The sequence below is a fragment of the Pristis pectinata genome, chromosome 2 (genome assembly GCF_009764475.1).
Source record: "Pristis pectinata isolate sPriPec2 chromosome 2, sPriPec2.1.pri, whole genome shotgun sequence".
NCBI classification, from domain to species: Eukaryota; Metazoa; Chordata; class Chondrichthyes; order Rhinopristiformes; family Pristidae; genus Pristis; species Pristis pectinata.
The window spans coordinates 44,642,567-44,656,157 of NC_067406.1; the positions used below are offsets into that span (position 1 = coordinate 44,642,567).

At 37.4% G+C, this 13,591-nt stretch overlaps 1 protein-coding gene across 2 annotated transcripts in view; it reads left to right on the forward strand.

Moving 5' to 3' along the window:
• epg5 (ectopic P-granules autophagy protein 5 homolog (C. elegans)) overlaps positions 1-13,591 on the forward strand; it is a 102,121-nt gene that overhangs the window by 29,303 nt on the left and 59,227 nt on the right. For both annotated transcript variants that reach the window (XM_052010026.1, XM_052010025.1), the window contains exons 13-20: positions 801-941; positions 2,698-2,862; positions 5,916-6,038; positions 6,384-6,643; positions 7,754-7,894; positions 8,733-8,877; positions 10,956-11,153; positions 11,552-11,662. In XM_052010026.1, coding sequence (XP_051865986.1) covers positions 801-941; positions 2,698-2,862; positions 5,916-6,038; positions 6,384-6,643; positions 7,754-7,894; positions 8,733-8,877; positions 10,956-11,153; positions 11,552-11,662 — 1,284 coding nt within the window. The remainder of the gene's footprint in view (positions 1-800; positions 942-2,697; positions 2,863-5,915; positions 6,039-6,383; positions 6,644-7,753; positions 7,895-8,732; positions 8,878-10,955; positions 11,154-11,551; positions 11,663-13,591) is intronic.

Below are 13,591 nucleotides of genomic sequence, written 5' to 3' on the forward strand. Positions count from 1 at the left end.
TTGAAGAGCTAGTAAGACTGGTGAAGCCACCTTGTGGGAATAGAAAGCAGGTAACGTAAAAGGGAACCTAAAAGAAATTATCTTCTGATATTTAAATAGTAAGAGGCAGAATGGGGCCTATTGGGAGCAAAATGTGATAAAGGCCAAGCAGTTTCAGGCCTCTTGGAAGTTTCAAAGATTTGAATGTGTAATGTCATATAGCAACTTACCACAGATTTAAAAAAACATTAAGTTCTAATTGCCTAAGCCAAATTTGGATACTGGAGTTTAAAGGACAGCTTAACAAAGTAAGAGTCCTGAATCAGTAATTGCACAGGGGTGAAAATAGGGACAACAGTTTGGGATTTGTGACTTAAGACAAAGACACATTGTGTTTTTTTTTCATGGTTTAACTGTAAGAATTTGTGACTCATTCATGATTCTCAGATAGAGAGTTGGATAATGTCAAAGCCAGGCAATGCATGGCAGTAGACAGATGGAGCTCAGTGTGAGTAGCATGCCTTATTTCTGGATGATGTTTCCAAGTGCAACACCTAGATGAAGAACAGGAGCCAAGGGTTCCTTTGAGGGAAATGCTGAAAAACATAGAGTAGGTCTGAGAAGAGAAGCTGGATATAGTCTGGCTACAGTTATATTGAATATGCAAGAAACCAAGTGAGAGCAATCTTAATTGAGCTGCAGAATGATGGAGATGTCACTAGCTAAAAGGTGGACAGAAAGGTTGAGGATGGATAGTGCACAATGATCATGCTATTTCTTGTATATATAAAATATTCGATGTATTTTTTTTCCCCATATAGGTAGCTTATGTAAGTCCTTCCACCAGAGAATCATTTTCCAAGGTTGGCCGTGAACTTCTGGCCACAATTTCAACAGCTCATCCTCATATAATCTCTATACTTCTGGATCGTGTCCGAGAAAGCATTGATAAAGTTGGTATGGTATGTTCTGATTTAACTTCAAATAAACAGCCTTGGTACATAAACTGCTGGATCTATTTTCGTTGATGGCATTGAATTTACAGCTGTTTGGCACATTAATGTTGTGAATTTATAACAGTCTGGATTAACGTAATTTAGAATTTTATGATGAACTCTCATTTCCTCTTTGTTTATATGGAGTAAGGGCTTGCATATGTGTGTGTGTATTAATGTGTGTGTGTGTGTGTGTTACCTTTAAGCTGCTAAAATGTACCAAAAGGGCTTCATAGGAATGTTGCTTTCATCCATTTAAGAAGATTTTAAGCCGTTGAATTAAAGCTTGGTGATAGACTCATAAAAGAGAAAGAAGTGTAGATTCAGAGAAATTTAGTCACATCTGGACCTTAGGGCCATTATTGATAGATCAATTAAAATTTGATGTGTAAGAAGCCAAAATTGGAAGAGATCTTAGAACATTGTAGGAAGATATAAATAATGGGAGGGACAATTATCAGTATTTTAATGCATTGCTCAGTGGGATCCAGTATAGGACATTGAGCATAGGGCGATGGATGAATGCAACAGTGCAATTTATGCTACTAGAAGCAAGCATTTTGGATAACCTCAAGTTTTAACCTGGTGGAAGATGGGAGGCTGGCATTGTGATTACCAACTCCAACATTAATGAGACATTAAAGAGTGTTTCAGCAACAGATGAGTCAATTAAAGCCTTGGAATTGATTCAAGTAGATCTGGATAGGTGAAATGTATTTTAAAAATTCAATATGAAATACATTGAAGTAAGATGAGTGATATAATAGTTATGACTTATTCATTTCTGAAAGTATTAAGCAGTTCATTATGATAAATGTCTCCTTTGCCAGCACTTAATATTCCACATGAGGTGACTGAACAACTTGATCATAATTGCAAGTTGCATGATTTCACAGTTGGAGATTTCATAATTCACAAGAATATGATGTGGGAAGTCAAGAAAAAAAACCAAAAGGAATTACACTTAATGGAGCCTCAATTGATGCAGCTTTTATTCTGCATCTCAGTTAGCTTGATACCGTGAGGAAAACAAAAGCTTTTGTGTACAAGAACTGAAAATGCATTGCACACTAATCAGCATTTGAACATGAAAAAGCACCACAAATATGGACTTATGTTCCTTGTGCTTTATAAGTAAATGAGTAAGCCAGAATGAAAAGTTCTGCCTCTTCAATAAACTTTACTTGCAATTCTAATATTTGGACAGAAGATTATTACTGAAAACACATTCAATATCTTATCTGAACAAAATAGCAGCTGGTGATTGCTATTGTTAAACATGTATTGCAGATGATATCATTTTTGTCTTATCAAGCTGCACTATTATTTATTTTCAAAGTTTCTGCTGGTGTCATGACCTGATAGGGGTAATCTTCCTATAGATTTACTATCAGTCCCTTATAGATGTAAGTAATAAATGATAAATCCAAAATCAAAATGTCAGTAAAAGGGCAGTATAATATTTCCACTTTTAAGAGCTTGAAAATTTGTAATATCAGTTTCACAAATAATCATTAGAAGGTGTTGTGAAATAGGAGAAGTGTATCATATATTTAATGATTTACATTGTTAATGGCTTTGTGCAATGTTGGTATAATTCACATATAGCTGGGATATAGATTATTAATATCTGCACTCAAATATTTTGGAGAACAAAATGTACATGTTAAATTGTAGTTTTCTTTTGGTGGGAGGGAATGTAATGGACTTTTTATTGTTGTAGGTTTCCTTGTATCTATTTAAAGAACTTCCACTGCACCTGTGGAAAATAACCTCAGTTGAAATGGGTGTAATTCATGACTGGCTTCTCAACTACAATTTGTCTGCTGTAGAGAACAAACTGGCTTGCATCATACTTGAAGGACTGAACTGGGGTCTTGATGAGCAGGTATGTTTTACTGAGTGGGAGGCAAAAGCCTCATTTTGTTAACAGCTTGACAAAGCTTTGTCATAGATTCCCTTGATGTTAGTCTAACTAACTAGGATTGCACCTTTTCCTTAATGATAGTAGTATTATAGCATGCAGAAGGTGCAAAGGTTGAGTTTTGTTTAAGCTGATCCATACCTCTTAAACCCACAAAGAATTATTGCTACATCTGAACACAGGCTGAAGTCACTGAGTTAATTTGTTGATTGGGAATTTTGCATGTTAAAATATACTTAGCAAGTTCTGATTGTGCCTCAGATACATCTAACACTTCACTTGGTACAGTTTCCTGTTAACCACTTAGTCATAGAATCGTACAGCATGAACACAACTATTAGGCCCAATTTATCCACACCAACAAGTGGGCACCTTCCATATTAATCCCATTTCCCAGCACGTGTTTGGTTATACCAGTCATTTCAGAGTTCCAGGTCTGAGCACTTTGCAGAGAACATCATTCCACTTAGCAGAGACTTAAGCAACATACTCATTACAGGCCATGAGCAAATCTGAAAACCGCCAAACATGGATGCTCAATGATGTACATCTGATTGGCACCAAGATGTTGGAAGACCTAGAAGGCTATCTGGGGCTGACTAAATGTTGCAGCCTGCAAAGATCTGGGACAGCAGAAGTTTCAGATGCAGTTGCACGGTGAACAGGAGCAGATTAGTACCATCGATAACATCTCTATCCAGGCACACTGGGAGCAGCTCAAGTCCACTCTCCAAGATGCCTACACCCAGAATATTGAGTTCATTGTCATGATGGAGACAGCAATGATTTGTTGCTAATAGCGCTCGGGTTCACGATCTCCTTGAGCAGAAGTCTGGCAAAGCCATCCACATAACTGGCCATGATCCAGTGATACATGTGTAACATGAGAAAGGACTGGTGGGTGGAGATGGTGTGAAAGATCCAGGCTATGCAGACTGGCAAAACTTGCAGAACTTTTAACTTCCAGGGGTCCATATCCTCTGGACAAAATCCCCTCCAATTATAGGACAGTTCCCTGCTCCTCAAGGAAGATGACACCATCCATCAGATTTGAAAGGAGCATTTGAAACTCTTACTTAACAGTGAGTCCATTGTATCAGAGGAGATCCTACAAGCCACACTGCAATGCTCTGTGGATGATTTCCTTGGCGATCCATCAACCACTGGAAAGCTGAAGTTGTCCATCCTACAGATGGCAATCATTTAAACCTGTTGGCTGCATGTTATACCTGCAGAGATCTGTCATACCAATGGCTTTCAGAAGTCACAATTCCACCAGATCTCTGGGAAGAAGAGGACATTCTTAGTGGTCTCAAGAACGCCATCACTGTGCCAATCAATAAGAAAGGGGTATTTCCCTCCTGTCCGATAAGGTCCTGGCCACATCGTCCTGGAACCATCTCTGCCCTGTGTTGAGAAGATCCTCTTGGAAGCATACATATCAGAGTACTGTGGACATGTTGCCAGGAAGATCCAAAAACAAAATGTTGGGAACCATATCAGGAACTGTTCCTTGCTTTCACTGACCTGATCAAGATGTTCAGTTCCTTAAATCCGCTGGCTCTCAGGATTGCCCTCCATTGCTTTGGTTATCGATTGAAGTTTGTCACTGTCCTGAGACTTGGGCATAATGACATGACTGTCATTGTCCTGAGCGTAGCACCTAAGATTGATGGCTCCCACATCCAGACTAAGATCAAACAAGGTTTTGTGATTTATCCCACTTTCTTCATTTTATACCCAACTGTCGCCTTGCACCTCATTGAAGTTAACTATCAACTGACAGTAAATTCTCTAAAAATGGTCCTTTTCAAGCTAAAATAGGCCTCATCACCAAGGATATCCACAACCATCAGTTTGTGTGTTAGCTACTCTGCACAGGATCTCCAAGTAACACTGGATCCCTTTAATGCTTCAGATAAGAGACTTAGGTTGTCCTTGCAAAGACAATGGTCCTCCACCAATTCACCCAGGCTGGCTGACCATCACTCGTGTCATCCATGCAAATGGAATGGCTCTGGAGTACTTTTGATACCTTGCAGTCACCTCTCCCAAAAAGTTATCACCAAAGAAAATCAGCACTGGGTCAACCACACAAATGCAGCTTTCTTCAAGCTACAACACCATGTCTTTGGAAATGGAGTCCTGTGGAAGCGGACTAAGATCCTGGTTTGTACCGCAGTCCCCTGCAGGTGTCCTGTGCTGACCAGCCCCCTCTATCGCAACAAAACCTGAAGCGTCTGCTGATGCCACATTAAGACCCTTGAGTGGTGCATGGGTCGAATCCTAGGGATCAAATGGGAGGTCTACCAGACCAACATGAATGTCCTTCGAGAAGCTGCATACACCAGTATTGATGTCTTGCTCTTGAGGAATAAGCTCTGATGCATAGGCTGTTGCATCGGGATGCTTGAGAACTGTCTCCCTTGCCAAGTTCTCTTTTCCTACTTCTCCATTGTCCAGTGCTGAGAAGCTGGCCATGCTGAAGGCCACCCTCAAGCAGAAGGCATTGACACCAGTGACTGAGAGAAGCAAGCTGCTTACAGCTTGACTTGGCAGCAAGAGGTCAACTAAGAAGTGTGCTACTTTGAGGCCAATGACTCACTGCTGAAGGGAGGAAGGGGAAGTCTCATTCCCTCAAGCAATAACATGCCTTGCTGCTGAAGAACATGTGATCCATATTAAAGCAAAGTACTGCAGATTTTGGAAAAATGTCATACAGAAACAGAAAATACTGGAAATACTCAGCAGGTCAGGCAACATCTATAAACAGAGTTAACAGCCACTTTTCAACATCGAGAAAAGACAAAATCAGCCGAATCTGTAGAACACATCTTTATAAAGAATGCTGCTTATTATCAGTTCAAATTTAACCAGGAAAGCAAAATGCAAGGAATTGAATTCACTTAGAGGAAATAAAATAAAAGTAAAATGATTCCTCATATCTACTGGACATGTTGAGGTAGCTTACGCATATAACTGTATGTCCTGTCTTAATGCATTGATTTATTTTCCAGCAATCAAAACTTGCTCTTGATCCTTCCCTTCATACTGAAGTAGCATTAATGGTTCTAGAAGCATATCAGAAGTACCTCACTGACAAACCTTACAGTGGATTCATTTCCGAAAGCATAAAGCAGGTAATGTGGAAAAATATTTGTTGGATGATATTATAAAATATGCAATTCTTTGTTTTTTCTATTATGTTATTGGGAAAAATACTTAAACATGATGAAAATCCAAATGTATAGTGAAGAATGTATTCGTACAAAAAGTCTATTTATAATTTATAATTCATTCACTCCCAAAAGATTTTTTAAAAACTACCCTGGAACTGTGATGATATATAACGTTATATGTGTTGCAGTATTTCCAATTTAATGCAGTAAATTAAACATATTTCTGTTAAAGCATATGTGATTATTAAACTATCAGCTTTTCAGAACTAATCATTATTCATGTTTTCATTATTTGTTTTAATTCAGGTATCCTACTTAGCTAATGTTGTTCGCCTGAACCAAACTCCTGAGGCCTTATTTAATCACTGGGCATGGGAATTGGTCATCAGATTGAAGCTACGCAGTAATCATCCATGCAGTGACCAGGGCTGGATACCTATTAGCAACTCTTTTACTGCACCTGAATTGAACGAGTCACCAGCCCTTCATCCACTTTTTAAAGCTGTAAAATCTGGCATTCCCATTGGTTGTTACCTTGCGCTTTCAATAACATCAGTAGGCCACAGGTATGTCACTTTAGAGAGTATTGCAAACTTTACATTTTAGAAATAGTTACGTCAAATAACTATTATTCCTTATTCACGGTGGCATAGATAGTGCTGCTGCCACATAGCTCCAGTGACCTGGATTTAATTCTGACCTTAGAAGCTGCCCATATAGAGCTTCCACTTTTTATTTAACTGCATGAGTTTCCTCCAGATGCTCCAGAACCTTCTCGCATGCCAAAGACATGCTAGTAGGTAAATTGCCCTGAGCATACTTGGTTGGCAGGCAGATTGAGAGGAATTGATGGAGATGTGAGAACAAATATGTTTGAGGAAAATAAGTGGGGCAATGAGACTGATGAATTGATTTGAAAGCTAGCAGAAACTTAATAGGTTGAATGGCCTAATTCTTTGAAATAAGGTGGTATGAGAAATATTAATCTCCCAGTCAGTAGATTTGCTAAGTCATTCATCATTGGAGACCAATAAACACAGTCCCTTGTATGGTTCTGTTTCTCTTTTCCCAATAAGCTACCCATGAGTTATTTTCTCTTGTTTGCTGTTGTATTATGTTTGGAATTCTTCTACTCTGAAAGCTATGATCCATGTTGGAGTATGGTTTCATGGGCAGCGGTCTTTTACTTTTCCTGATGATGTGGGTAGTAAGCAGCATCAAGGTATTGATCACAAAGGCTATCATAACAGTTCAATTCTGTGCTTGCCTGCTGTTTATCTGGCCAGTAATCAGGTTATTTTATATTTTATGATGACTTATGAATGTAACTTCTGAGTATTATTTACAAAAGAATATAGATATATGATTCTTCTGTGCATTTACGTATTGTGAAAGATGGAAGTTATTATATCATTGTATTTAATTAACATAAACAGGAGATTTACTCATATTTCTTCATCTGGCATTTACCCGATAACAAAATTATACAATGGCCATGGCCTCTGGACCAATATGATAACACCAGTCTAACAGAACCCTGTAAGGGCCTGTTGTCAATTATTGCATTCTGTGCTATGTGAACAGGTTCACGTGGCTGCTGTATGTGCTGCTATGTTTTATTCAAAGATGTGAAGGTTGTATTGCAATCTTCTGAATTTGTATTTTTTTTCATTTAGCATTGACAAGTTTTGCTCTGAAGGCATATCTCTTCTGGAAGTACTAGTACAGTCAAAGTATCTTAAAGCAGTAGTCCATGTATTAGATAAGATCTTGCCAATCTTCTACCCGTGCCAATATTATCTTCTGAAAAATGAACAGTTAAGTAAAAGCTATCTTATACTTTGAAAATAAAAGTGTAATCAATATGATATACTCTTTAGAATATATTTGTTCAGGATAATGGCTCCACAACAGTTTATAGAATGCATTAAGGCCTCCCTTACAATGTTAGAAGATCAGAGAGCCCGTTGGTAACTTCAAAAAGTGATTGCTGTGTATTACATAGTAACTTGGGGGGTAATAATTTCTGCAAAATACAGATATTTAGGACAGTTTATTTTATCTACTATTTTGCCATTAAGATCACAGAATTACATGACTTTTTAAATAATTATCCAAGAAAGCATTCAATCTGTTTTAATTTTGCTAATGTTGATATGACAAATTGTGGAGACTAATATTCTTACATTTTTTGTTTGAAATCCTGAATTGTTGATGCCCCAGTAAACCCTTCATAATATGAACTAATACAATAATACTATCATAAATATTGGAGTTCTTTTTTCTTCTTCAACTCTGTTTGTTCCAATAAGTCAAGTCACTGGCATGATTAATGTCATAGAAAATAAGTAAATTTACAAAGAAAAAAATTGCATATATGTATTTTAGACCCCACCATCTGGAATAATAGAATGTCCTTAAATAATGAACATTTTTAAGTTCAGCTGGTCATTAACCTTGTCATTCATATCGAGTTATATTTGCATATGAACATTTAAAGACAACAGACAAAAATGACTAGCTCGTCCATCAATATTTTTTGTGACGTTACTGTCAATTTTTTTGTGGTAAAATGTGTGGTTGTAATTATGATTAGGTATCTTAATGTTAAAAAAATGGGGACAACTCACTGTAATTTGTTTCTTCCTCCACCAGGTTTTTAACATCTTTACAACTTTTTCTTCAGACTGACAGTGTTGTGCCTCAGGGAATGACTCAGCAGATGACCCAGAAAGTAGCACAACATTTAACTGGCATCACTTATGGTGAAAACATTAAATTGTTAAACAGTATGATCCAGGTAAAAAGAAACATTGCTTATATAGAAAAACATGCTAGTGAAAATTATTGAAAACACATAATCAAGTTAAACAATATAATCATACTAAAGAGAAACAAGCTCGCAATTATGTGATGCCTTTCATTGCCTCTGGATGTCCCATGTCATTTCATGAGCAGTTAAATGCATTTTGAAGTCCTGTTTCTGTGGTGATGTGCAGGTTCTTCTTTTAAGTGAGGCGCAAAAGATGTTACATTATGCTTCTTTGCTCTACTTAACATTGCAGTAATACAGCCAAGATTACATAAATTGGCTTGCCTATTTTGTGATTGCATTCCTGTATTGTTGACTATGAATAGAGTTGGATAAAAGTACTATATTGTAAAGTACTATACTTACTGATTAACTTACAGATAAGCTGCTAGTTTGCACAAATTATTCCTCGATCTGTTAACCCACCATCCCAGTTGTGGTAGTGTTTGGCATATCTCCCTCTTTCAAGATTTCAAGTTGCCACCCTGGGGCATTCAACTCTGTGCACAAGTAAAATACTGCAAATCTGAAATAAAACTAGAAAATGCTGGCAACACTCAGTGGTCAGGGGTTATCTGAGGAGAGAGAGGGAAACAAGACTAACATCGACCCTTCATCAGAACATTAACCTAAAATGTTAATTCTTTCTCTGTCTACCTCCCCATACCCACTGACACAGGTTGATTTCCTGAGTGTTTCCTGTAGATCAGCCTTTCCAATAGTGTTCTTCTCCACTTAAATTATCTGCTTCCTGGTAGATCCAAGTACATTATTTTTAAATTTTACTCACCATTAGCAGCACTTTAACTAAAAATAAGTATCTTGCTCTTTGTAATCTTTTGACCATCTCATCCAGGTATTGCCAAACTTTTGTTTTTTCAATTTGGGAACCAAAAACAAATCTTTTATATGATTAATTTTACAAAGGAAGACCCATTTTCTCATATTTTGTGATGTTAAATCAACTGAGGCAACAATTTTTTGCAAAGATTAACTGTTTATATAGATTTATATCATGGATTCAGTAAGTCTCATTAGTGTTAAACTCTTAAAGTAGAAAATAAATTATAGATTGGACAACTTAAGATAAAACTTTCTTTTCTTCTAGCTTTTCTCACGCATGAAGTTACTTTATTTAACCTAGATGGTTATTAGTTTCTCTCCATCTCCTACCTTTAATTAGATCTACCTGCTGGACCTTATAATTTAAAAAAAATATTGGGCTGGCAATTCTTCAGTCATGCATTACAGGGGCATTGAAGATTGGAGAGACCTCAAAGTATTTTGCGCATTAGAGCTGGCAACGCCAGGCCTTGAATGAGTACTCTCACACAAAGGGACAGAGAATGAATTGGAATGGATTAGGGAGGAGATTAGGATGGAGTGGAGCGATCCTGAAAAGGTGTGCAAGTTCTTGGAGGGCTTGGAGAATATTGGAAGGGAGTAAGGGGTGTGGGGGGCAGGCATTACTGTCAGGAGGTGAGAGCGGCTTAAGGAAGAACAAACCATGGGCTCACTTGTGAGCTGTGTGGCAGTTGCCCTGTAGAAATGTGCCCTTTAAATAACACAGAAACTAATGATAATGCTCCAGTTAAGGCTTCTGTATGCAGCTTGGCCTGTGCTCCTAGTAAACTTGAAAACATGGGAGAAAATTGCACATGTGATGTTAAACGGGTATTATAGTCCAATTGACATCACTATAAGTACCCATATATGTCTGTCTGACACACAGAGGGTTTTAAAGCATTCCCATTAAAACTTTCTCGGGCAGCTCATAAAATCATAGTTCCACAGCAAAGAATTTTCAGTTCACTTTCTGAACTGTTTAATATTAACATTAACATTTTGGGTTTTTGAAGAATTCTCCAAAGGTGGTTTGAAGTGCAATATTTAAAGTCTCTATGGATGTTTGGTTCTATATTACCAAAAGGTTAAGATTGTGTATTTAAGAATACACAGTGTTCAGCATGTAAAATACTTTTTTTTCCTTACAGACTATATTCAGATAAACATAGTCTGAGTTGATATAATACTCTTAAGAAATTAAACAATGCTCACCTTCACAGACTCATATCGTCGAAAGCAGTAAACCTGGCAGAGTGGGAACTGGTGTCGTTTTGGAATTCTGGATTCAAGCCTTGACAAATCAGCATCTGTGGCACAGAGATAAAAATGTTTTGTTTCTAATGGATAATCTTTGTAAGACTGCATTTCTTTACCAGCAGGAAGACTGTTTGCAAAAGTCACTTTACCAACAACACAAGGTATCTCACAGAAATTACATTTTCAAATACAAAGTAACCTAAATTAGAATTGATTCAGCCAAAATGAAACTTGCATTCTGTTTCATGCAAAAAATAGAACAGCAGCCAACTGTAGTTAGAACAATTTTTCGTCATTGACTATTTATTGAAACTTTCAACCATCTGTTAAAGAGGTTTAATTTTAAAATATTAACATCAGAATTTACATTGGAAAAGTATGCACAAGTTTGTTAAAAATGGATCTTTGATTTGGGAATACTAATTTAATAAATTTCCCCTTTTAAAAATGTATAATGTTAGTAAAACTTGCTACAAACAAGTTCTGTTATTCCAGATGTGTGGTGTAATTTTTTATTGGAAGTACCCTAAGAGCGATTTTCCTTTTGCCAAACATTTAGAATGCTCTTGGATATCATAGTGATCGTGGGCTATTGACTTCATTCATGAGCTGGATGTTAGCTGGCAACATAACACCATCATTCATTGAAGGCAATGCTACTGCAACTGAGGTATATATTTAATGTATGCTTTTAATAAATCCATAAATTTATCACTCATGGGAGCTCAGCACTGCAGTGTTAGCATTCATTTTGAGAGGACTAGAATATAAAAGCAAGGATGTAATGTTGAGGCTTTATAAGGCGTTGGTCAGACCACATTTGGAGTATTGTGAGCAGTTTTGGGCCCCATACCTAAGGAAGGATGTCCTGGCACTGGAAAAAGTCTAGAGGAGATTTACGAGAATGATCCCAGGGATGAAAGGGTTAATATATGAGGAGCATTTGATGGCTCTGGGCCTGTACTTGCTGGAGTTTAAAAGAATGAGGGGGGATCTCATTGAAACCTACCGAATATTGAAAGACCTGGATAAAGTGGACGTGGAGAGGATGTTTCCAATAGTGGGAGAGTCTAGGACCAGAGGGCACAGCCTCAGAATAAAAAGACATCCCTTTAGAACTGAGATGAGGAGGAACTTCTTTAGCCATAGGGTAGTGAATCTGTGGAATTCATTGCCACAGTCGCGACTGTGGAGGCAAAGACATTGGGTATATTTAAAGCGGAGGTTGATAGGTTCTTGATTAGTAAAGGTGTGAAAGGTTAAGGGGAGAAGGCAGGAGAATGGGGTTGAGAGGCAAAAACAAATCAGCCATGATCGAATGGTGGAGCAGACTTGATGGGCTGAATGGCCTAAGTCCGCTCCTATGTCTTATGGTCACTCATTTAAAAACTCCACCTATGTTTCACTTTCTAGGAGTGTTTTGAATATTTGCATGTTGTTGTAAAGTGAGTACCTCATTATAATTAGGATTGCCTGATTACTTAAGGCAAAGGTGACAATTTTGACTGCTCAGAATCAAACCCTCTTACATGCCCTAGCCCAGCATCAATAGTCATGAAATTAGGGACAGACCAAAGTTTAGCTGCTTAAGTTAAAATTCTTATTTTTGTATTCATCATATCTATATGCTAGCCAGTTCCATTATGTATTTATATTTAAACCTGTATCAGGTTTATAATAATCAATAAGTACTTATGTATCAGATAAAATGTGAACTATTATAGCTATATGGTCTCATCCAATTATCTTCAGACTTCAGACCTCTAAACTAGGTTCATATAAAGACTACACTTGATTCTGAAGTTGTATATGAGTGTCGTGGAAGCTGCTTTTAAATAAATGCAACATTTGAAGCTGTTAGAATTACTATAAATATATTGGTAGACTAAAAGTTATCAAAAAAATTTCTGGACAAATGATGCACATTTCCATTTAACTAACTTATAAATAGATGTGGAGGTGGTGCAAATAAGAGTGCTTGTTTGCATCCATGCAGACACACAAAGAAGCAATAAATTGCAAGTGGGGAAGTGAATGGACAGAGGGGGAAAAATGTTTGACAGTGCCCTAAGAACATAAGAACTATGAGGAGGAGTAAGCCATAGGACCCCTCAAGCCTGCTACATATGCAAATCTGTTAGATCATGCCTGATCCTGTGTCTGAAGTCCACTCAACCAATTGATCCCCAATTCCTTCGATTCCATTAGTGTCCTAAAGTTATCAATCATACTATTGAACATACTGAACATCCATTGTCTTAGTAATAATAAATAATAATTTGGTTTCTTATTATCACATATACTGAGGTACAGTGAAAAACTTTGTTTTGCATGCCATCCATACAGATCATTTCATCACATCAGTGCATTGAGGTAGTACAAGGGAAAAACAATAACAGAATGCAGAATATAGTGTTACAGTTACAGCAAAAGTGCAGGTAGACTAGGTGCTAGGCCATTAAGATATCCTTATTAGTCACGTGTACATTGAAATACACAGTGAAATGCATCTTATGTTAGAGTGTTCTGGGGGCAGCCCGCAATGAGGTCATACTACAGCACCATTCAGTAGTCTTTAACAGCAGGATAGAAGCTGTCC